A 21,803-nucleotide genomic window follows, 5' to 3' on the forward strand; every position below is an offset into this window, starting at 1 on the left:
TTCTCATCTATAAAATGGAGATAATAGTAGCACCTACTTTATAGGGTTGTTAGGAGCATTAGGCAAATTAAATTAATAGTATATTAATAGTGCTTAAAACAGTGTCTGGTATTTATAAGCACTAAATAGCTAGTTAAGTATTATTCAATATTATAATAAAAACTAATTTCATAGTATTTAGCATTTATTTTGAGATTAAAATAAAAACTAATTTCATACTATTTAGCATGTATTTTTAGGTAAAAATTAAAACTCATTTCATACTATTTAGCATGTATTTTTAGGTAAAAATTAAAACTCATTTCATACTATTTAGCATGTATTTTGAGATAAGGAAAAATAATGTTATTTAATAACCGTACTTATCATTAGTAATTGAGAATTTATTCTTGTGATTTTTAGATTATATGAAAAGTGGAAGGACATATTTAATTGAAAGCATATGAGAGAACCATTTCGTTTGAGGTATGCGGATATATTCCAGCAGCCTCTGAGGTCCAGGGAGATCAGTCTGGAGCAGCGGCTTCTCAATCTGTCTCCTCTGCCTCTTAGCCGACGGAGAGCACACCGCTTCGCTTCTCAGAGTCTTGGTTTCATTCCTTATTACATTCAGATTATCATGTCTGCCCTGCCTGTCCCTCAAGGTTGTTGGGAACTTCAAATGAGACTATGTATGTGGAAACACTCAGAAACCACAAAGTGCAAAGCAAAGCGATTTCATTTCACACCAGGTCTCTTGGTGTTTGCCCCTCTGGCCGAGTGTAAGGACTCAAGCAATTACAAACTCTCATGGCCTTCAACCCCTACAGTCCAAATATAGCCCTGGGGCTAATCTAGCTTTGTCCCAGCTCTCCGAGGCCTTGCCCCAAGCTCCCTGCACTTTCCTGATGAGGACACAATGAAAGACTGAGGAGAACAGGTCCCCTCCCTCCTCCCGCTCTCAGGTTGTCCTCCCAGCCCTGCCTTCATTGGCCCAGGTCCCCAGTCCACCTCACCCCGCTTCCGTCCTGCGCTTGGCCTACCCTAGTCCCAAGATGATGAAGAAAAGAGACAGCGACACAGCAATTTGGCCAAGCCCGCGCTTCCTTCATCCCCTCCGACTCCTCCTCAAAGGCCATCCCAGGGCTCTTGCAGGCCCCCATTGTGTGGGTGGGACGGGGAGGGCGGTTCAGGAAAGGTGGTGCTGCCTCAGGGAGGCCCACGTCCTTGTCAGCAGCTCAACAAAACTGCATGTGTCATCACATTCCTGCTCAGGCCTCAAAGTGCAAAACATCTACAAAGCCTCAGGAAAAAAAGTGCGTCCAAGGGAGGCAGGAGGAGTACAATTTGCACAATGGAGAAGACCTTCATACGGAGCCTGTCACCTTCCTAGAGTCACCAGACAGCACAGCAGGAAGCCACCTCAAGAAGTCATCTGATCCAGGCAGCTCCACACGGCTGCTAAGCCTATTCTCAAAGGCTTCTAAAGAACCTGTACTGCCCACAGGGCCTTCTGTGCAGGATAATTACGATTTCAGTCAGGAAATTCCCCTCTTCCTCTCCAACGCCTCTTCTGCAGCCCAAACCAACCCCTTCACGGGACTTCAGGGTGGACGGAGGACTTGGTCACTAGCGGCCTGCAGCCCTCCGTGCCCGCGGCTGCGTGGCTCATTCGGTCCCACTTTGTGAGGGCGGCCAGGGTCCTGCACTCAGTTCCTAGGTGGGCTACGACTTTTGCCCGGATCCATACCTAGAAACTGGATTTGTAACTTCACTTCCCAGCTAGAGGCCTTGAAAAGTCAGGTCAGTGTCAAGAGAGGACATAGGTGGGGATGGGTCAAGGACAACGCGCCCCACTTCTAGAAAACACTCCCAGCACACTGCGCCCAACAGGGGCCAAGGAGGACATCCCTAAAGAAAAGAACTTCGCATCTCCCAAGACCCGGATTCTAAAAATCGGGGAGAGAGCTGCGGGTGGGGAAGGCAGGAAGCGGGGCTCACATTTCAGGAGTGGCGCACTCCGGGGCCCTCATCCTCATGCCGTCCTTCAGGCGGCTGCAGAAGTCCTCGTCCATTTGCACCCCCGGGTACGGAGACCCACCTGTGGGAGACAAGGTGGGAAACACAAGGCTCGTCAAAGCGTAGGGCACAAAAGACCATGAGGGAGCAATTGGGTGTTTCCGCCTCCCTTTAAATGATGTTTTAGTAACAAATTCCCAGTGATCAGAACGGATCCCGGTGCACGGTACAACACACAGAGGAGCTCAGCAAATCCTCGCTAGTGACGCACTTGGCCAGTGCGTCCCCTGCTGCCCGGTGTCTCGTGCCCACAGGCCACTCCCATGGCTGTTCCGGACTGTCTGGTGGGGCAAAGGGTGCCATCTGAAGGGCCCTGCCCTCTCCCCACAAGGGACTCTAAAGAAATGCCATCATTAGAGACTCATCCTTTGGGTTAATGAGCTTCCTTTTACAAAGCCATGGCTGCTTGTGGATCATTCGTCGTACCTCAGTGAGGATGATTTTAATTCGAAACTTTCTTGCACACTCCTCACAGCACTGGGGGACGAGGAGTTGTGACCGGCCTGAGGGAAGGGGGCCTTGGGCTGAAAGGGGCCGGCTGGGGTGGGGGTTGCCTGCGGGCAGAAGTCTGCAGACCTGAGGGTGCCATAGGGACCTAGATTTTGTCTTGTGCCGGTTTTACTCTCCAAGATTCCCCTGTAGTCTTTCCCTGTTAGGGGGATTCTTGACTGGGGGTGGGGGCTGGCAGGGCCTCCCAACCCGCTCAGTTCCAGCGTTCAAATCTAGTCTATCTCAGCATTTGTTTGTCTGCACTTTCTAGTGATTACTGCTGGTAGGAAGCAGCTGGGAGACGTGCAGTGCTGGCACCGTGTCACTGTGGGGCCATTGCGGCCGCCAAGCTGCTTTCAAAGACTGGAAGCAACAGGTGCCTGTCATCGAAAGCAGGGGAATGATTTTTACACATTACAGGAAACCAGGGATGTTACTGGGTGACTTTTATTTGCTGCAAAAGGCAAATTTTTGGCATAGCCCAAAAGACTCTTGGCTAGAACTCGAGTTTGGGAGGCCTCAGATCATGAACGTGTGTCTGCAAGCACATGTGGGCTCTGTGCACATCTGTGTGCCTTGAACAAGGTTTCCAACCACCCATAGTGCATGTTATTGCAAGTGGAATAAATATAACCAGTGTTCTTTATTGTTCATCCAGCAGAAACCAGTGTCCAGGGCTGTATCCTGTGCTAATTATCAGAGGCACTAGGAAGGCCTTCTAGTAACACCCTCCCCGCTGGTTCAGCTGCACATACCAGGGCCTTTCCTAAGAGAAATTCTGAGAAGGGAGGAGACGTTGGGAGGGATAGGGTAAGAGTGTTAGAGATCTGTATGTTTGAGGAGTTAGAAGCACAGGGCTAAGTACAGCAAAAGATAAACCTGACTTCGGATTTTATACCGGTGTGACCTTGTTCATGATCATATAAGCCACTCTTACAGTAGGGAGCACATGTACACACGCCGTTACTCATCTGAGATTCTACATGGACTCATGCTTCCCTAAGGGTTTTCAGTTCTTGTAGGTGCTGATCTAAAGGTTGTGTCTACCCAAAGGACACTCAGCAGAAGAGGCAGACATTTACTTTTGGGCTATTTGATCTCTTCCTTCCCCCAAATTTACCTAAGGAGAAGATTTCCCACAGCAGTACTCCATAAGACCACACGTCGCTCTTGGTGCTGTAGATTTTGTCAAAGATAGATTCAGGAGCCATCCATTTCAGAGGAAGTCGAGTCTGGAAGAGGGCAAGGGGGCCTTGAGCAGAAGGGCATGAAAACAAAGCACATCCAACCCAAGTGCCAATGGGGTCAACTTCCAGATAACACTTGGCCCATAAGTCATTTCCTAGAGAAGCTACACTTTCCTAACATAGAGAAAATCCTTCTGGCATGCAGCGTTATGCTAAGAGAGAGAGCTACGAGAGTAATACTGAGTCCCATGAAGGCAAAAGATGTTTAGTTAGCCCCTCTGATGTGTTCTGCACGTTCTAACTCCATAGCTCTGTAAGAAATCCTCCCCTGAAAAAGGGCCTGCAAGCTACAGGAACACTAAGGGCTTGGAAAAGAGTGACTGGAGTTAGAAGACATCCTAAAAGTTGATACTGATTTCCAGGAATTTTTCCTAAGAAGGAGGACTCTGGAAGGCATTCCTATGCAGACAGGATTTCAAAAGTCACTGAATGTGGAAAGTGGGCAAAGAACTTGGAAAGAAGGAGGGAGGCAAAGGCATTGGAAAGAAGGAAGATCAGTATTTAAGGAGAATGTATGGCTGGTTTTCAAGTGTGCAGACAAAACTTTCTCTTCTAGATAGCAGGAATCCCGGTGCTTTAGGCCTCACCGCTTTAGATGGATGGAGACTGATGGGAAGTACAGGATAATAGAGAGACAGAGAGGCAAATATTATAGAAGGGGGGCAGAGAGAGGTCAAAAGAGACACATAGATGGAAAAGAAGGACAGACTGACATAGGTAGATGCCATCTTTGTAGAACAGGGCTCTGAGGAAAGTTTGTTTGTTTTCTCCCCCTTTTATAAAAGGAGATTTGGAGTAGTGGTTCTCAAAGTATGGTCCTGGGACCAGCTGTGACAGCACCATCTAGAAATTTGTTAGAAATGCAAAGTCTCAGCCCTCACCCAAGACTTACTGACTTAGAGAGTCTGAGGTGGGAGCCAGCAAAACTAGTCTAACAAGCCTTCCAGGTGATTTGTATGTTCACTCAAGTTGAGAACCACTACTGTAATCACCAGAGCCCAGACATGCGCTTGAACCCTTGGGGTACAGGCTGGAGAAGGGAGGACACAGGAGGTCACTTGCAAATGTGAAAAACAACACTATGTCCAAAAACAAGTAGGCAAGAGAAGCAGTGCGCGCTAGCGGGGAGATGCCAGGCATGGAAAACACAAGAGGGAGGTAAGCCGTTTCCTCTGCAGCGAGATACAGCTGATGGTCTCCCCGCCCTTTCCTGAGTGAGACACCTGCTGAATCAATCATCGAGTTAATTCCAAGGCAAGAGTCCAGGCTGTTCTTTTCAGTGGTACAAGGAACTCCCACAGGAGTCAAAGGAAGGTAATGATAAGGTCTCAGCAAGGCCCCACCAAACGTTTCTCAGCTTAGCCAGTCTCGGGTGGCGCTTGCTGCCCTAAGGTAGCAAGCCAGGGACCAGGGAAGAACAGAACCAGGGGACAGTGGCCTTTCTGGGACCTACGCGAGGGCTCTCAGGGATGCAGCTCATCTGGACTTCCTGTCTTCACAGAAAGCACATGATGGATTTCAGGGACTACTGCCGAGGAAGCGTAAATATTTACCAAGGGCTTCGGTCTGTGGCTTAAAAATGATAGCGTATAAATGAGTCAAATAAACATCAAACTGACTTACATCTCCTTTTCTCACATAATCAGGGTTCTTATAAATATCCCGGGCGAGGCCAAAATCACAAATCTTCACCACATTGTTCTCAGATAAAAGAATGTTTCGCGCTGCCAGGTCCCGATGAATGCACTATAATAAAACAGTTGCATAATCAATGCATTTCCTTAATCTAACCGACTAATTTCCTGTGCCTTTACAGTGTCATTATTTTTAATTTGAGGATCCACTTCACATACTGTGAAAGAAGCGACTCTCAGAGCACATGGAGTTACCATAAATATGAAACACTTCTTTGCAAATCAGGTCCCTTGAGGCCCCGAACTCAAGAAATGCTGTGAGTCTGCGGGGCTACCATTTGGTAGAACACCATCCTAATCAGTGAAGTTGCAATCTGAGTTTTCCCGGTGAGCAAAACTTCCCCACAGCCTTTAATCCTGAGCTGCTGAGCTCAGGTCTTTATCCAGCTGCAATTCTGGGGGACAGCCCCACGTGGACATAAGAGTAGAAGCTCTCCTGTGAAGCCATGTATTCTGAGATTCTGGCCGGTTCTGAAAACATGCCAGAGGGCACCGTGGACAATGGTGGCCAGACTGATCTAGTCTGAAACCTGGAGAGGTGTTCCCTCGATCCAAGTTCCACCCACTGGTATCCAAAGCTCATCATTCTCAAAACTCTTCCTATCAGGGCAAATGAAGGCACTTGTGGTGATGTTTATTCTCTATTTAAGGAAAAAGGTAAAAGCAAATACAAGGGAAAATGGATTATTGTAAAGGTGTGTGTCCAGGCCTGGCAAAGAAAAAAAAACAGTAAAGAGCGAGGCTGACCTTTCTGGAAGACAAAAACTCCATGCCTCTGGCCACTTGAAAACTGTAAGAAATCAGATCTTCCATGGTGATGGGCTCCTTGTAGAAACCGTCGGAATCTGGAAAGCATTAGAACTGTAACTGTTTGTAATGGCTCTTGTTACCCTACCAAATCCCAGTTTATTGGAACAACGTTAGCAAAACATAAAACAAACCAACAAGTAGACCAGAGTTCACTTTCAGGAGCATATAAATTTCAACATGAACATCAGAGATTTTTCCAGGCCTGCAGCCTATTTTACCCAAGCACTGAGGGGGAAGGAGGATGATGAGCCCTCAAGAAAAAAAGGCCTGAGGGTAGACAACTGGACGGTCCCTGTCAAAATTAGTAACTCTGTAAATAATCTGAATTCAAATCTTATCTCCTCAGGACACTACCCTTCAAGTCTCCCACGGATGTTTATTAGGGTGATAAATAAGAAAAAAATTTCAGAGATGCACAGTATGTTATAAAAATATCTCAGACTGTAGGACAGGAAGGAATTAATACCTACCCTCCTCTTCCTCAACATCACTCAGACTTTTATCTTCCTGGAACCCAGAGCTCGCGAAGCTCTCACTGCTGGTGACGCTATCTAGTCTCGGTTTCTTGCCTTGCTCCAGGCCTGGCTCCATTTTTTCTTTCTTTGGTTCCACGTGCAATGCTGCATCCTTTGAAGAGACCAAAAACACAGGTGACAGGGAGCTCCAGCACAGCGAAGGGAAGCAGGACCCTCAAACCGGCAATCGCCAGAGCTGGGAGCATTTCATTCACAATATGGAAAGTGAACTAACAGCAAGGGCCCGTGACGACCAGGTGCCTGGCTACTTCTGGGGCGGTGGGGTCTATTCTGCTCTTGACAGGGCGTCTAGATAGCATCTTAGGTCAGATAAAAGAATATTAATAGCGGCTGCTATTTACTGAATGCTTACTCTGTGTGAGCCAGTATGTTACAAGCCTTCGATTTTATGAAGCAGTTCTTACTTACACACAGAGAAACAGGTTCAGAGAAGTTAAGTAATGAAAGTCACACACAACTAGTAAAGGGTAAAGCTTTGAACCCAGGTTTGGCCAACTCCCAAGTCTGTGCCCTTCACCACTTTTCCATACCACACACCATCTTGTGACAGATGATATGAGTGACAGAGAAGGATCCCCAGTGTACTTGGGCTTCACTTTGTAATCCCCAGGAGAATTTATGAGAGAGGGCTATAATTAGCAATTTCTCTGGTTCCTTGGGGAAGGAGGGAACATGAACATTCTCTTTTCTTCCATTCAAAATAAAGACACAGTTTGATCATAACAAGGGTAGAAAAGGCCTTTCACTCTGGACTGGGTATCCAAGCCCTGGTTTGTCATCTGGCTCTTCCATTAACTGCCACCTTGGGCAACGTCTCCTTACTTTTCTGGGTTTAATTTTCTTCATCTGAAAAGCTCTATCATCCTGTGATTTTATGACTCGTAGAAAAGGAGTTGTTGCTTCTGCATGTCCATGTGGAACCAGAAAAGATTGTCATTGTCTTTAGTAATTCATCTAGTAACTAAGACACCAGGATCCTAGCACTTCCGGTGGCTTCATGACCAGACTACGTTCCTAGCCTCGGTTCTGTGGAATGGCAATACTGAGACAGAGGCCGAGAGGGGCTGGGGTTCAGTGGCGTCCCACGATCCACCTGAACAGTGTGGCAGTGCTAGGACTAACCAGCCTCCCCATCCTTCCTTGGCTTTTCTAGAAGTGTCACAAAGCAGGAGTGATCCCTCCACTAGAGGGCACAGTGGCAACAAGCAGAGGACGGAGGGAGGGAGCTTCAGGAGGGACAGCTAACACACTCTGAAAGTGTGGAGGGCACATAGGTTCCTGTCCCCTGAAAGGAGACCTTCCAGTGTTGCTGGGGGAGGCAGGCCTCAGGATGAACACCCACCGCCAGCACAGGTAACCCGCCTGCGGGCAGGTAAAGAATATCACTTGTTGTTATTGTGCCTCCATGAGGCAGTTAGGTTTGATTCTGCTCGGGTGGGGACTGGAATTTTATTTTTCACAAGACCCTTCTCAGGACGACGGAGGGCATCAGAGAAAGTGCTGGTAACAGCTAAGGAGAAAAGTGCTGAAGGGTACTCAGGGCTCAGCATAAAGAAAACTGTCTCTGGGTAGCCTTCTTCCTCCAGCCTCCCAGACGCAGCCTGGGAAAGGTCCCCAAGGACCAAAACTCAACCCACTTTCTAACTCCCAGTCAATGGTATAGTCATCTCTGCTTATCAGTAACCAACTCTGTTAAATAAAGGTTAATTTACTGAACTTTCGGGACTCTGGCAGATCACAGTGAAGTTATTACAAATATTATTTAAGGATCCTGGTGAATTTACTTGGAAAATGAAATATTCCACTTTCAATTTAGGCTTTTAGTTTTGTTTTTCCTTTTCCTTCACCTTCTCTTTATCTTCCTTTGGGTTCCAAATATGAAAGACAGCCATGGGTTTTCCATGCACACGCTAAGCTCCACCAAGTTGCACAGGGAGGCGAATCATTAAATATAGCCAGAGAAGGAAGCAAACTCTTCAAAACAAAGGATGCACAAACCCAAACGTTCCATCCTGCCCAGGTCCCTGGGGTGTTCTGCTGGCTTAGCTCTTCCTGAAGCCAGTCCAGGATTCTAGGACTGAGTAGGAATGGCGCTGTTCTCAGCCAGAACACCACTTTCCACTTTTTATTATGCTTTCTTCACCTTCTTCGTTGTGATGCACAGAGAAAGCATCGGAAGGAGAGTCAGGAGAGCTGAGTTCTTTCTACCCCTGACTTTACCTTGTGGTAGGTACGTCCTTAACCCAACTTCTCTGGGCACATCTGTAATCTAAGAGTGTGAACTAGCTAATCACAAACATCCCTTCCAGCTTCAAGATTCTAATTATTAGAGGGCCTGGTTTAAAACTGGGGAAAATATATTGCATATATTGCCAGACTGGTAGAACACATGTGTCTTTGGTTAGATCAAAGTTTGGGGGATGAGAGAACGGGCCAGCTGCCCAGTGGTTCTTACTTGTGTGCGAAGACTCTTGCCCACATGACACAGATGGGCATCATTCTTTGACATCAAACACTTTATCCACCACAGAGATCAGCAGCATTAAGTTGGACTCACCCAATTTTTTCTATCTCAGTGGGTTGACAATGATGATAATGATGATGGTGGTGATGATGGTGAGGGTGATGATTAACATTTACTGAGTGCTTAACTGAGACATTTTGATTCTCTCAATAATCCTATCAGTTGGGTTCTATCATTAGTTCCATTTACTAAATGAGGGAACTGAAACTTAGATTGAGTAACTTGTCCAAGGTCCCAGATTTTACAAGAGGTAGAGACAGGATTTAAATCCAGGAAGTCTGATTCTGGAGTCTGAGTACTTAACCGCTACACTACAAGAATTCATCACTAATGCTGCTGATTACTGCTTAATAATGTTGAATCACTGTCCCGTGGACTTCTTCAGCCCACAGAAGGACATAGCATCCATGCCATATGTCATACTGGCAAAGTTTTAGTGAATTATTTCTCCTCTGTGCAATAATCTCTTTTAAGCCTCGTTTTCCTCAGGTCTGGGACCCATGTGTTCCTTTTATTACACAGCTTTTACTGAGTGGATCAGGCTGCTTCACGGTATATGTAGGGATAACATGGGTGGCAAGGGTGTCAGGAAGCGGGAGGAAGGGCAGTAGGAAGGCAAGATAATGATTTCTAGCTCTGGTGCCATCGTTGGTCTATTGCTGATTGTACAAGTCACTCACTGATTATGTCTTTAATCACAATCTAATCTAATAAATGGAGATAATTATATTTGCTATCATCTTCAAGAAACAAGTGACTTGTGTATGTGTGTTTGTGTGTACATACACATGCACACATACATATATCCATATATAGAGACAGAAATAAAATTATCAAGATGATTTGACAGGTATTTAGATAAATGGCTAAATTTAATCATCAATTATCACTGCATGCACTGGGATCAAATGATTCCCTGTGCTATCCACAAAAGAGTGTGACAGATTAGCATGGAAGGAAAACATGGAAAAAGGAGAAAAAGCAGAGATTGAGTTTTAAGCCTAATCATTAATAGAATATAGATTTCTCTTGCTTTATGCTGCTATAGCCTAAATGAAAACTCATTGTTGTCTTTAAAAAACTCCAACCTTTAAAACCCTTACCTTGTTCAGAAAGAATAAATCACGTTTGCTCTTCAGGTAGTTGGATAAATTTCCATATTTGCAGTATTCAACTATCACCATCAGAGGCCCTGCAGCCAAAACAGCACATGCTCAATCACACCCAGCCAGTCAGACATTCAGCCTGCCTGAGAAACCTCAAACGAATCCATCTTTTCATTAGCGGGCCTAGAAATGCAGTTTAGGGATGAGAGGCCCATGAACACGATGACTTTTCCAATTTAAAGCTGAGAAGCGGTTTAAAAAATACACCAGAAATAGAAGAAAGGGGTGGGGGAGTGCAGGGAAACATTAAAAAGAAAAGAGTAGAAGAAGGAGAGAAATAACTTTGAAGAGGGGAGAAGCAAAAGCCAGCCACCCCCTCTGCCTCTTAGCCAGACCCTGGTGAACAGCTCCTTCCGCCCTCCCAGGGAAGAGAACAGGCTACCTGGCCTGTTTCCCCGAGCTGCCTGGCAGCGTCTGCACAGAGTTTGCCTTGGGGCTTGTGAGAGGACCTAAAGCAGCGGTTGGCAAACTTTTTTTGTAAAGGCTCAGACAGTAAATATTTTAGTCTTTTCAGGCCAACCAACTACTACTTAATTCTGCCTTTGTAGCCTGGAGACAGCCGTGGGAGATTACAACCAAACGAGCATGACTGTGCTCCCACAAAACTTTATGAACGCACAAATTTGGATTTCACATAATTTCACGTCACGAAGTATTATTCTCCTTCTCATATTTTCCCCCCAATTATTTAAAAAGGCCAACCCATTTTAAGCTCACAGGCTGGCTGTGGTTTGCTGACCCAGGGTCTGAAGGAAACAAGAGTGTCGGGAAGGAAGTCCTGCTGCACCGTGGGTCCCATGTGGTGCCCCGAAGGCCTCCTCTCCCCTGCCCTGCCCGGCGCTCCCACCGCATGCCCTGGCTGGACACGAGGTCGACAGCTTGAGGACCACTTCCGGGTCAAAGGGGGAACGGCCCGGAGCTGCTCTGCCCCAGGGCATGCCGGGAGCCTGGAGGGCCCCCCCCCCCCAGTTCTGAGGCGGCTGGTCCAGGTATGGTGGTTTTCTGTTACTTTGAGGACTTTGCTAGTTTTTAAATGTATGTTAGAAATCCTAACAGCACCTCCTCTTCCCTCAGGGTCCCGGAAGGGGAAGTCGCTTCCTACATCTCCGCTGCAGAGGAGGATTCAGCAGATCTTGGCTCCTGCCCGGAGTCCAGCAATCCTCTGGGAGCTGAGGAGCTTCAGTTTTACAGACGCACATTTGAGGCAAATAGAACGAGGTTGCCACAAAGAACTTGAGAAGGGCTTATGAAGCGATTACGGAGAAGCGGGCGGGGCTGTGCCTAGGTCGCTCCCCAGGACTTCTCTCCTCTCCCTACCTACCACCACCCCCAGCAGGTAGGTCTGCCCCGACTACCCTTCTTCCTCACTACCTTTGTTGAGAGCTGGGAAAACATTCGTGTGCGTAGCTCCTTTGTACCCTTCTTTCTGGCTCAGTGACCAGACACCTACACCCAAGCGCTAGCCTTGCCACAGGGGCGGGAAGAAAGGTCTGTGAGAACAAGCGGGAGCTCTTAATCATAAGGCACAGCTCTGTCCCTGTCCTGGTGAGTAAGGCCTGTCTGCATGGTGGATCTGAAGGGACAAGGGCCCTGCGGTTGTCCCCTACATCCCTTCCTCCTGGGTCCTACCGGTAGGGATTCATCCATTCCTGTAGGTGAAGCCTCAAGGAATGCTCAGCCTTCTACGTTTTTACCGTAGTTCCGCTCACACTCGCTCAAAGTCAACCTGAGGGAAAAATGTCCTCCACTTGGCCTAGAGCCTGCGAAAGGAGATCTAAGAGGGAGTCCTCTTCTGAACCTTTAAATTAACTGTTCAGGGAAGGCACTTCTAGGATGGGAGCACCTTTCCATAAATGACAAACTGTTTCCTCTGGAGCTATTGAGAGGTCGTTTTCCCGGAGGTGGGGAAGAACAGGGTTGGGAAGAAGGAGCCATGCGTCGGGGAACGCTTCTCTCAGTGTGTGCACGGGGAGGTGCAACAGGCTCTCCCCTTCTCCTTTACCTCCTTGCTTGGTGCAGGCTCCCAGCAGGTTAACCACGTTCAGATGGTGGCCGATGTGGGTCAAGATCTTGAGCTCGGTCATCAGAGCTTTGTACTCGCTGGCCGTGGCCCCCTCTGTGTGAGAAGCAAGGAAGAGTCAGGGCCACAGGACAATGGGGCTCCTTCCGCCCGAGGAGGCATTCCTGCCCTCCTTGTTTGTCAGTGCTCAGCCTGTTGCTTTACTAACTTCCCCACATTCTACAGAAAGGCCAAGTCTCCAGACTGTTTTCATTACTCCCACCCTCCTGAGCCAACATCCTTTTGATTACAGTAAGGCCCAGTGCAGTGGTGGGGTTAGTCACTGGACATTTCCTCTTGGTGGACCTGGGTCTGTTCAGCAATGTGCTGACTCAGAGCTGGGCACCTCATGAAAGTGCCTTCCAGAGACTTCCCTCCTGTCAGAACCAGGTACAGCAAGAACCCTGTAGGCAGGGCATACACCTCCATTCCCCTCTTCTTCCACTCTCCCCTTTGCGAGTCACAAAGAAGGAGCACACGGGGTCTGTAAGGGCGGAATAGCCACTTCTGTAAACTTCTTTGCAATGTGTTATTTTCTCCCTGTAGCCTTTTTCTCCCTAGAGTTCACAGGGTTATCTCAGGCTGTGTGAATCCATAGCATCTGACTTCAACTTCATTCTCAGAGATAAGCCACAGAACTCTAAGAATTAGCAGAGTCTAAAGCCTAAATTGAGTTTGCTCTGTTTGTTTTTACTAGTTAATTTTTAAGGTATTTAAAATTTTAAAATTACTTTTAGAAATATAAAAGTCAATTAATCTTGCTGTAAAATAGTCCATCAATATGAGTTGGAGTAAAGAGATATGGAGTCCAAGGATCTGGAGTAAAAAGTGAAAGCTACTCTAACCCACTGACCTTCCTAGAAGCAGCCACTGTTAATAGTCTGGGGTTCAGACCTTTTTCTATGCATTTATAAATATATGTACCTGATCAAAGGCCATTTTTTTGAAGGTTTACAGAAATGAACTCATATATATGTATATATAAATGTATTTTTAAAATTTGTTTTCCCCCCTTTTCAGTATATCGGAGACGTTTTTCCATCCTTTTAAATAGTATTCCTGACATTTAGAGTTTCTACAGTTTTCTTGCTATTATATAAATAATGCTGTGATAGCCTATGTATAATCTTTGTGCACATATGCAAGTATTTCTCCAAGATAGAGTCTTGGAAGTGGGTCAGAGGTTTGTGCAGTTAACACTGTCACAGAGCTGTAGATACCGACATAGTATTTCATAAGCACAAATCATTTTTTAATAATAACCAGATAAACTCCAGAAGCCTCCCAATGGGGCTAGGGTTGGCTCATGGAGATGCTCAACAAATATTTTTGGTTAAATAAACATGATTACTCTTCTCATTTCAGACATGGGTGTAAGGTCCAAAAAGGTTAAGGTTTTTGCTCAAGGACACTTTGAAAAGCTTTGGACTCGTGGCCTTTGTTTGACATTCTGCCTTTTCTATTTGTTCCAGAAACAGATGGCCAACCAATTTAAGCAAGAAAGCTGAATTAAAATGGTTTTTTAGGAATTCTATCAAATGAGTAATATGACAGTCTCTTTCAATCAATGCTGATGGCTAAAAAGATACATTTATAAAGATATTATATACACAATTTCTGTATTACATAGAAGATATTCTCTGGGCCTTTAAAAAAAATCTCAAGTCAGAATTTTCTCCCTTCAAGCTCATCAGTGCCTCCAAGCATTTCTGCCCCTTTGGCATAGAGAAAAACCAGGCTGTGTTTCTCAGATTGTTCCGTTTATAGGCAGGGCCACAGGTGTTACCTTGGACCCACAACAGATGGTGTGTGGTAGTAAGCAGGGAAATGGGACTAGCTGGGGAAGCAGATGCTTCCAGATTTAGTTTCGACTTATCTCTAGGTTGGATATTGGATTACCTCCCTAAAGCAGGCCGGGATCATTTTCAGGATTTTGGAGCACCAGGCCAATATTGGAGGCCAGGTCTTTGTACCCCTCTTTTGTGGCACCGTGGCATGAGGGAAAGAGCAAGGCACCCAAAGCTGGAAGACTTTCGCACACAAAACCTTACTTTTGCACTGAGCACCTGTGTGGCCTCACAGAGGCTATTTAACCTTTCTGGGCCATATTTCCTTATCTTCAGACTGGGGATGATAATATCTACCTCACAAGGCTGTTGAGAGAAAATAAGAAAGATGGCAATTTTGTGTGGTTCAGCCTAATATATTGAAATATATGGTGATGCCTCTTGTCTTCAGAACCTGGGCTCAGAGAAAGAGTGCTGACATGCAGGGATTCTCACAGAAATGCCTGCCATCATCTGGGTAGTCCACCCTGAACGAAAGTTCTGACTTGTGCATGCAAAACTCCTTCCCAGGCCACATTCAGAGTAGAACTGGCAGGTTCTTTGTAGAATTTTGTCCGTCATTCCTTGATGAGGACAGCCTTTTGAGGTAGAAAATGTCTTTTCATGGGGCTTTTGAAATAGTGAAGTCAGTGCTAGAAGATTAGGAACTTTGGAGTCTCTCTAAGCAAATGACCCTTCCTGCTGGAGCCTGTCCCAGGTACCTGCTTAGCTGGGCTTACGGCTTCCAGGGCCTCAAAATCCCTTGGCAATGTCTTGGAGACTTTGGAAAGTTAAAAACTGCCCTCTGAATTTTCAGTCCTGTTCCTTAAAAATAAGTTGAAATAACACAAAAATTCTGTCATGAAGGAGGAAATGAAGTATTTTATAGAATTTAAAGGAGATATGAGTCTTTGGGACATTCGGTTTACAAAGTGTTCACTGATTCTTATTTTTAATCTGTCTTATGGCAGTGGTCATAAGTCACTGTGCAATTTGGCTCTGCCTCCCAGCACTTCACAGAGTCGTATCTTTCAATACTAGAAAGATATTTGAGTTTTTTTTTTTTTTTTATTTTCTAAAGTGGAAATGTTTTATGGTCGGGGCTTGAGTGTAAAATAGTGTAGAGTTCTGATGAGCTCAATTGTTTGAGCAGTATCGTTTCACTTTATAGTTAGGTCAAGCCCAAGCTAAGCCTTTGGGATGTAGGATGTGCAGCTAAGTTTCCATTACACCATCACAGCGGATCATGCCAAATTTGAACCTGTGGTTACAATGGGCTTAAAAGTCTCTGCTAGTCTAGAGTCTGAGCTGTGAAAGAAGAAAGACCTTTGAGGTGACAGAGATGGTTTTCCCATGGACAGTGCTGGATTGTTCCATTTGTAAGGTTTATTCTGAGCTCATCCTGGCCTAATCTGAAACTCCTGGGGCAAAGGGGTTTATGTGGCTAGAGCAGAAATAGCTCGTGTCTGTTTCTAGGCTACATCCAACTTGCACCGACATTTAGGGAATGCAAAAAGGTGATGGATCAGTTGAAAGCTAAACGACAGCATAAATACCTTTCAGCATTTTCACAGCCACAGTCCGGCATGTGGGTGACTTCTTAATGCCAAATGCAGATGCTTGAACCACTTTTCCAAAAGCCCCTCTTCCAAGTGATTTGCCTACAATGAAGAGAAGACATTGGTTTGTTGGTCAAGCAAGGAGGGTAAGTTTAAGTCTTTTTCAGGAAGGAAATGGCTTTTCCTATGTGTATCTGTGAGGCATGTCGCTTTAAATGGCATCTCCAATGAACTGACCCCCAAAGGAGACCAAGTAAGGGACACATTTCTGGGGTCTCTTCCTTCCAGCTCTTAACTCTGCTTCTGAGGCCCCACATCCTTCAGAGCTAGGATAGTCCCCAGAATGCATTCAGTGAAGGTAGCTGTCCAGTTTCCTTTTCACAGTCTCCTCTCAGAGGATAGATGCCACCAAATCTTGTGTGGTCTCTTCCATTGTTTAATAACATTATTACCAAGAAGACTTTCCTGTGTTTAACCTAACTCCTTTTCTTGCCATTTCTGCTGATCCGTTTTTAGCAAAAAGGGGGAAATAGTGAATGGTAGTTACTGTTATGGGTTACAATCATGCTCATAACTTAAAAAATAATCACTAAATTATTTCTCAGGCTTTCTCATCAGGCAGAATATCCCCAGTCTTTCTGATGTATCTATATGAAGATTACAAGTCCTTATGTTCAGCACACGAGCCTGTCAACCAGTGACAATAATTTGTTTCAACCCCAGAGAGGTGGTTGCTAAATACGATAACAAAGCAAGGTTTCTTTCATGGTACCTGTAGTGTTACACTATAATGACTGTTAACACTTTTCTTTCCCCACTTTTAAAGGCGCCAAGTTGACTCAGAGGGGTAAGGACCATGTCTGAATCTTCACGGGACCTAGCCCAGTGCCTGGTGCAGAGAAGGTCCCTGTGTATTTGTTCAGAATGGAGAACAGCATTCAGGAATTTGTGGGATGCCCAAAGCAATTCTCATACAGCCTTCAGTAGCTAGAGGGGCCCATGGGATGCGACTGTGAGACTGATGCCCTTTGGGGGGTACTCCCTGGAGTACCTCAGCTACCTTTCATAGCAGGAAACAGCTAACTAGAACCTAGAGAAACAGTGCACCTCCAGCATGCTATGCCAAAAGAGTGAGCCAAAAAAGTCTTTTTTTTTTTTTTTTGGCTCTTCTGGGGTGCAAAAATAATCAAGAACAAAACGCCGCTTGTTAAAAGTCCATTCTGGCAGTTAGAGTGTTAATTTAACACAACTCCTCCTCTCCCAACCAAATCCTCTTTCTCAGACTGTCCCGGTAATGTGCCTTCAGTTAATTAACCTTCCTTCCTCCCTTCCTTCCTCATACTCCAATCCCTTTCCCCAAAGGGCATTTTTTGAAAGTTTCTTGTAAAGTTTGTAGAAGCTTTTCTGCTTCCTTATCATATTAGAACCTTTACTTTTATGCACAACGACTCAGTGACAAAAATGTCTTCACCTTGCTCTGCGTCACGAGTCTTCTGCTCCTCACCACCCCAGCGTCCAGTTAGGACACGGGAAGGTTTCATTAGCAGTGTACTCGTTAGGGCCTCGTCTGTCCCATAGGGACTTGCTCTGCATTAGGAGGGGAATGCTGGTGACATGACATGCTTTCCTCTGCTCAAACATACTCCTGTGGTGACTACTAAATGACATTCCTCCCAGCGCATGCAACATGGGCAGAACTATGGTCTGCTTCCTTCTTCACATAAAATTGTCCAAGAAAGTGACAGAATGGGGATTCTTAGGTCAAAATAAGAGCGCCTCCAATGGACCCCGAAAGGGCTGTGCATGGAAATCAGATGTGGAAAGAGCACTAGCAGACACCTTCCCCAGACTAGTAAAAACAGCATTTTGGTGCATTGTGGTTGGAAGTTTATTCCTTGCTTTATTTAGGATAAAAGAGCAATGTTTTTCTTCTGCAGTGCCTTCCACCATCTACTCTGAAAAGTGTCCTGAGCTTGAGAAATGGCAGCATGATCTCTCCACACACTCCCAGGACCCGCACTTGTCTGGGGCAGGTGGAGTCTTTCCCCTTCCACAGCTCCAGCCCCACACTCCTGCACAGCCCTCACAACACGCTTTGTTTTAACAAGTGTTTGGGGACTTTGCTGCATCAGTGAGAATAAACTGGTTCTCACTTGGCTTCCCTCAGCCTTTTCATGCATCCTCTTGGAAGCTGACTGCTGCCTCATGAAACAGCATGAAGCTATTATGGGCTGTTTAATCATCTGATGAGTTGGAATCCTTCTGCAGACCCGCGGTTCCAGTTTCAGGGGAGCCCGGTCGCCCTGGAGTTGACCTTGCCTGATCCTTCTTTTCCCTTAAAATTCTCCTTGGCGTTGCCTGGAATGCCACTTACTAGCTCGGAAATGTGCTAGGTCATCGTCGTACAATGCGAGGATATTGGAATCTCCTCCAACAATGTCCTGGACTGGCCAGGGTCCCTGGCCACTCTGGGAGAGTGAACGGCAGCACAGGCTGGGCCCTCGCTGGCATTCGGGGCGGGCACCATCCACTTGCCAAACTCCAATTCCCTGTATTGTTTCCCATGTTAGGTAATTCTGACTTTCAACTATTTTCCAATAGAAAGGTGCACCGTAGACATTACCCTAACTTCTGCGATAAATTCATAGGAGCTGAATTCTCTCCTGGGGTTGGTGAGGAATCATGACAAAATAAAAATAAAAATAAACCTCAAAACAAAAACCCAAACAAGTTTCTTTTTTTTCTGGATTTCAGGAATTTCAATGGTAGCAACACCTTTGACCCAAGCTCCAACCGCAGCCATCTATCAGGTACTATAAACTCTGACTCCCCTCCCCAAGGCCGCTGATAGTAACCTACAGTAGAAGCTGCTGAAATCAGACACAACTTGGTCTGTGTATTTCTCTACAGTGACAACCCCAGTGTAACTCTGCCCCTTAAACCAGCTTTTTCTCTCTAGCTATCTGGACTAATCCTGGTTACTTTCACTTGCTAGACATTACTTCAAATCACTTTCTGTCATTTATTTGGCTTAAAAAATAAATAAGTCTTGGGCCTCCCTGCTCCCACGTTAATCAATCGGAAGAGCGTGCCTCCAGGCCTGGCAGCGGCACTGCATTAAATACAAACGTAGCAGGCTTGACATACGCGCTCTCACCCATCAGAGACACTTAAATGGACATCAGCCAAATCATAGCATGTGGCAATTCTGGGAAAGAACAGAATGATAAGAAAGATCTGCAGTCAGGAGAATCTCCTGAAACGGGATTATGTAAACCCACAGCACCCCAGGGGAATTCTGGTAGGATTAGCAATGTCCCTGGGTATGATGTGGATCATACCAGGAAGAAACGATACCAGGAAGAAACGAAGAGATGGGACGGAAAGCTCATGTGTCCTACACTGGAGGAAGCATGTTTGATTGTGACTAATAACTCTGGAAAGCAGTGTGGCCTGAGAATGGCTCATGATACTGGGAAAATGATCCCATGTTCCCTGCCAAGGTCACTGAGGGATTGGGCCAGCTGCCATGTAATTTCAACTTACAGGAGGAACCCATCCAGTGTGCCACCTGCCCTTAACGACTCTAAATTTAGTTGATTTGTTTTCCTGTCAGTGGCCATTGCTGGCTTTCTCCTGTCTCTGCAGCTTTAAACTGATTTCCAAGTTTCCTCCCCAAGCCAAACAGAACATACTCCTGAAGCCAGTCCTTTCTCAGTGTAAGCAGAATCATTTCAAGGCCCAAGAAAAAAACAAGAAAAGGCTTTTTCCCCTGTCTGCCCGCTCACCCCAGTATAGTTTACATGCAGGGAGAGAGGCAGTACTATTTAATTTGGAAGAGCAGGGTCGTCACACTAAGAGTGACAAGCTCCAGGAACACTGGATCCACAATCTGTTTTCCTAGTTATAACTACTAATGACTCTGGCATACGCAGGAGGGCGTGGAAAACTTTCAGAAGCCACGATCCAAACGTTCTGGGTAGGAGTAACTGAGGCTGCAATTGTTTTGTAGCATTGCGGGCTGGAGATTAGTTTGCATTGTGACGTCTGAGCTGGGGAAACAGGGCTAAGCTGAGGGACAGCACACGTGCCTGCTGTTTACAGCAGCTGCACTACCTGGAAAACAGTCTTTGCTCTTCAGAAACGAAACCTGAATGGCTCCCCTAGGGCTTTCTTCTCTGGACATTCCCAACACCCCAGGAAATTCAAAATATGTAATTCGTGGATTTATGCAGAGAGGTTTTTTGATCCATAGCCTTGAAGAACACCAACTCTTTGACCCAATGTTTGATTTCACTGTTCCTCACTGTCTTCAATTATGTTCTGGGTCACATATTTCTGTCTCTTCAATAGTTTCATTATTTAATCCTCCTGTTGGAACCCCTCCCTTATCCACTTTTGCATCTATCTCCAGACCAAGCCCTTTGAAGGAAGAGACACAAGCATCTCTGCATCCCCAGGACTTAGACGAGTGTCCGTTGCTCAGAGAAGGTGCTTAATAACTGGTGGATGAACAGACAGGCGCACCCTGTCACCTCGTGCGGTTATCTCTACATTCCATTAGAATTATTTAACTTTGTGTTCATCTCCCTTGCTAGTTTGTGAGCAACTGGAGGGTAGAATCCCAGGTCTACTTTACTTCCGCACCCGTGAAGGCACAATGTGTTGCATGTAGTAGGTGCTTAGTGTAGGTTTATGAATGTGTTGAACAAATACCTTACCCAGTTTAAGTCTCTCCCGGGCAAACTCCCACTTGCTGGCATCATAAGGGAGCCGCTCACACTGCTCATCCAGGGGAACTTCATCTGGGTCCATTATAATCGATAGGTAGTCAGTCTTTATTTCAGAAGAAGACTGAGAAGTAAAGAGATCTCAAAGTCACCAAGAAGAAAACAACTTAAAAAGCCCTGGATACCCAGTCAACATCTGCTGCTATTCTGGCTCATTCGGTTGAAACTGTGGGTTCAGTACAGAAAGTACTACTCCACAAACACACTCACACATCACACTTGAGTGTGCAATTTCTATTAAACAACCCCCTACTATTCCCATACTGCATTTCTGTAATGCTAGCTCCACCATCCAATCTTGGATAAAATGCACTCAAATTCTCCTGTGACCTTATGTGTCGTGCTTGCTCTTAAACAATTATGTGATGAGGTTTTTCTAAAAAATGCAAAGCATATATATAAAGTCATTCCAAACAATGACTAAAAATAACTTTCCATGGCCATTTCTGTACAAGCAGGAATATACATTACAAATGGGCTAACTGGGATATATTGTGGCTTTTCTACATTTACAGGAAAGGCTGTAAGTGGCAAAGAAAACCCAGGATTCCTGGTGCAGTGAAAGACACATCTCTTTCTTTTCCTTTTCTTTCCTTTCCCTTCCCCTCTCTCTTCCCTTCTCCCTTTCCTTTCCTTTCCTTCTTTTCTTTTCTTGACAAGGTCTTGCTCTGTTGCCTGGACTAAAGTGAGAGCACAGTGGCATCATCATAGCTCACAGCAACCTCAAACTCTTGGGCTTGAGTGATCCTCCTGCCTCAGCCTCCCAAGTACCTGGGACTGCTGGCGTCCACCACCACGTAAAAGGCACATTTCTTATGAAGTGCTTAAACGCTCAGAAGTCCTGACCTAGTTAGTTGCTTTAGCTAACTGAAAAGTCTGTAGGGTCCGTAAATGAGATTAGAATAAGGTTTACCTTCAGAAGAAATGGAATATGATTATTTCAAAGGCCAGGAGTAAATATGGCATATGACTTATATACAAGTATATTCTGAGTTCATTGGTAGGCTGTCAAGTGAGTAAGGCAGACATCTACCTTGAGGTGTTT

General features: G+C 45.6%; 1 protein-coding gene across 1 annotated transcript in view; it reads right to left on the minus strand.

Annotated features, from left to right (window-relative positions):
• The window catches only part of FLT1 (fms-related tyrosine kinase 1), a 163,818-nt gene that overhangs the window by 12,127 nt on the left and 129,888 nt on the right, over positions 1-21,803 (minus strand). Inside the window, exons 17-25 of the mRNA XM_012642141.1 lie at positions 20,690-20,822; positions 15,966-16,070; positions 12,527-12,640; positions 10,462-10,550; positions 6,769-6,925; positions 6,236-6,333; positions 5,418-5,540; positions 3,668-3,779; positions 1,981-2,080 (exon numbers count right to left, since the gene is read on the minus strand). Coding sequence (XP_012497595.1) covers positions 1,981-2,080; positions 3,668-3,779; positions 5,418-5,540; positions 6,236-6,333; positions 6,769-6,925; positions 10,462-10,550; positions 12,527-12,640; positions 15,966-16,070; positions 20,690-20,822 — 1,031 coding nt within the window. The remainder of the gene's footprint in view (positions 1-1,980; positions 2,081-3,667; positions 3,780-5,417; positions 5,541-6,235; positions 6,334-6,768; positions 6,926-10,461; positions 10,551-12,526; positions 12,641-15,965; positions 16,071-20,689; positions 20,823-21,803) is intronic.

Source organism: Propithecus coquereli, unplaced genomic scaffold (assembly GCF_000956105.1).
Source record: "Propithecus coquereli isolate 6110/MARCELLA unplaced genomic scaffold, Pcoq_1.0 Scaffold175, whole genome shotgun sequence".
Taxonomy (NCBI): Eukaryota; Metazoa; Chordata; class Mammalia; order Primates; family Indriidae; genus Propithecus; species Propithecus coquereli.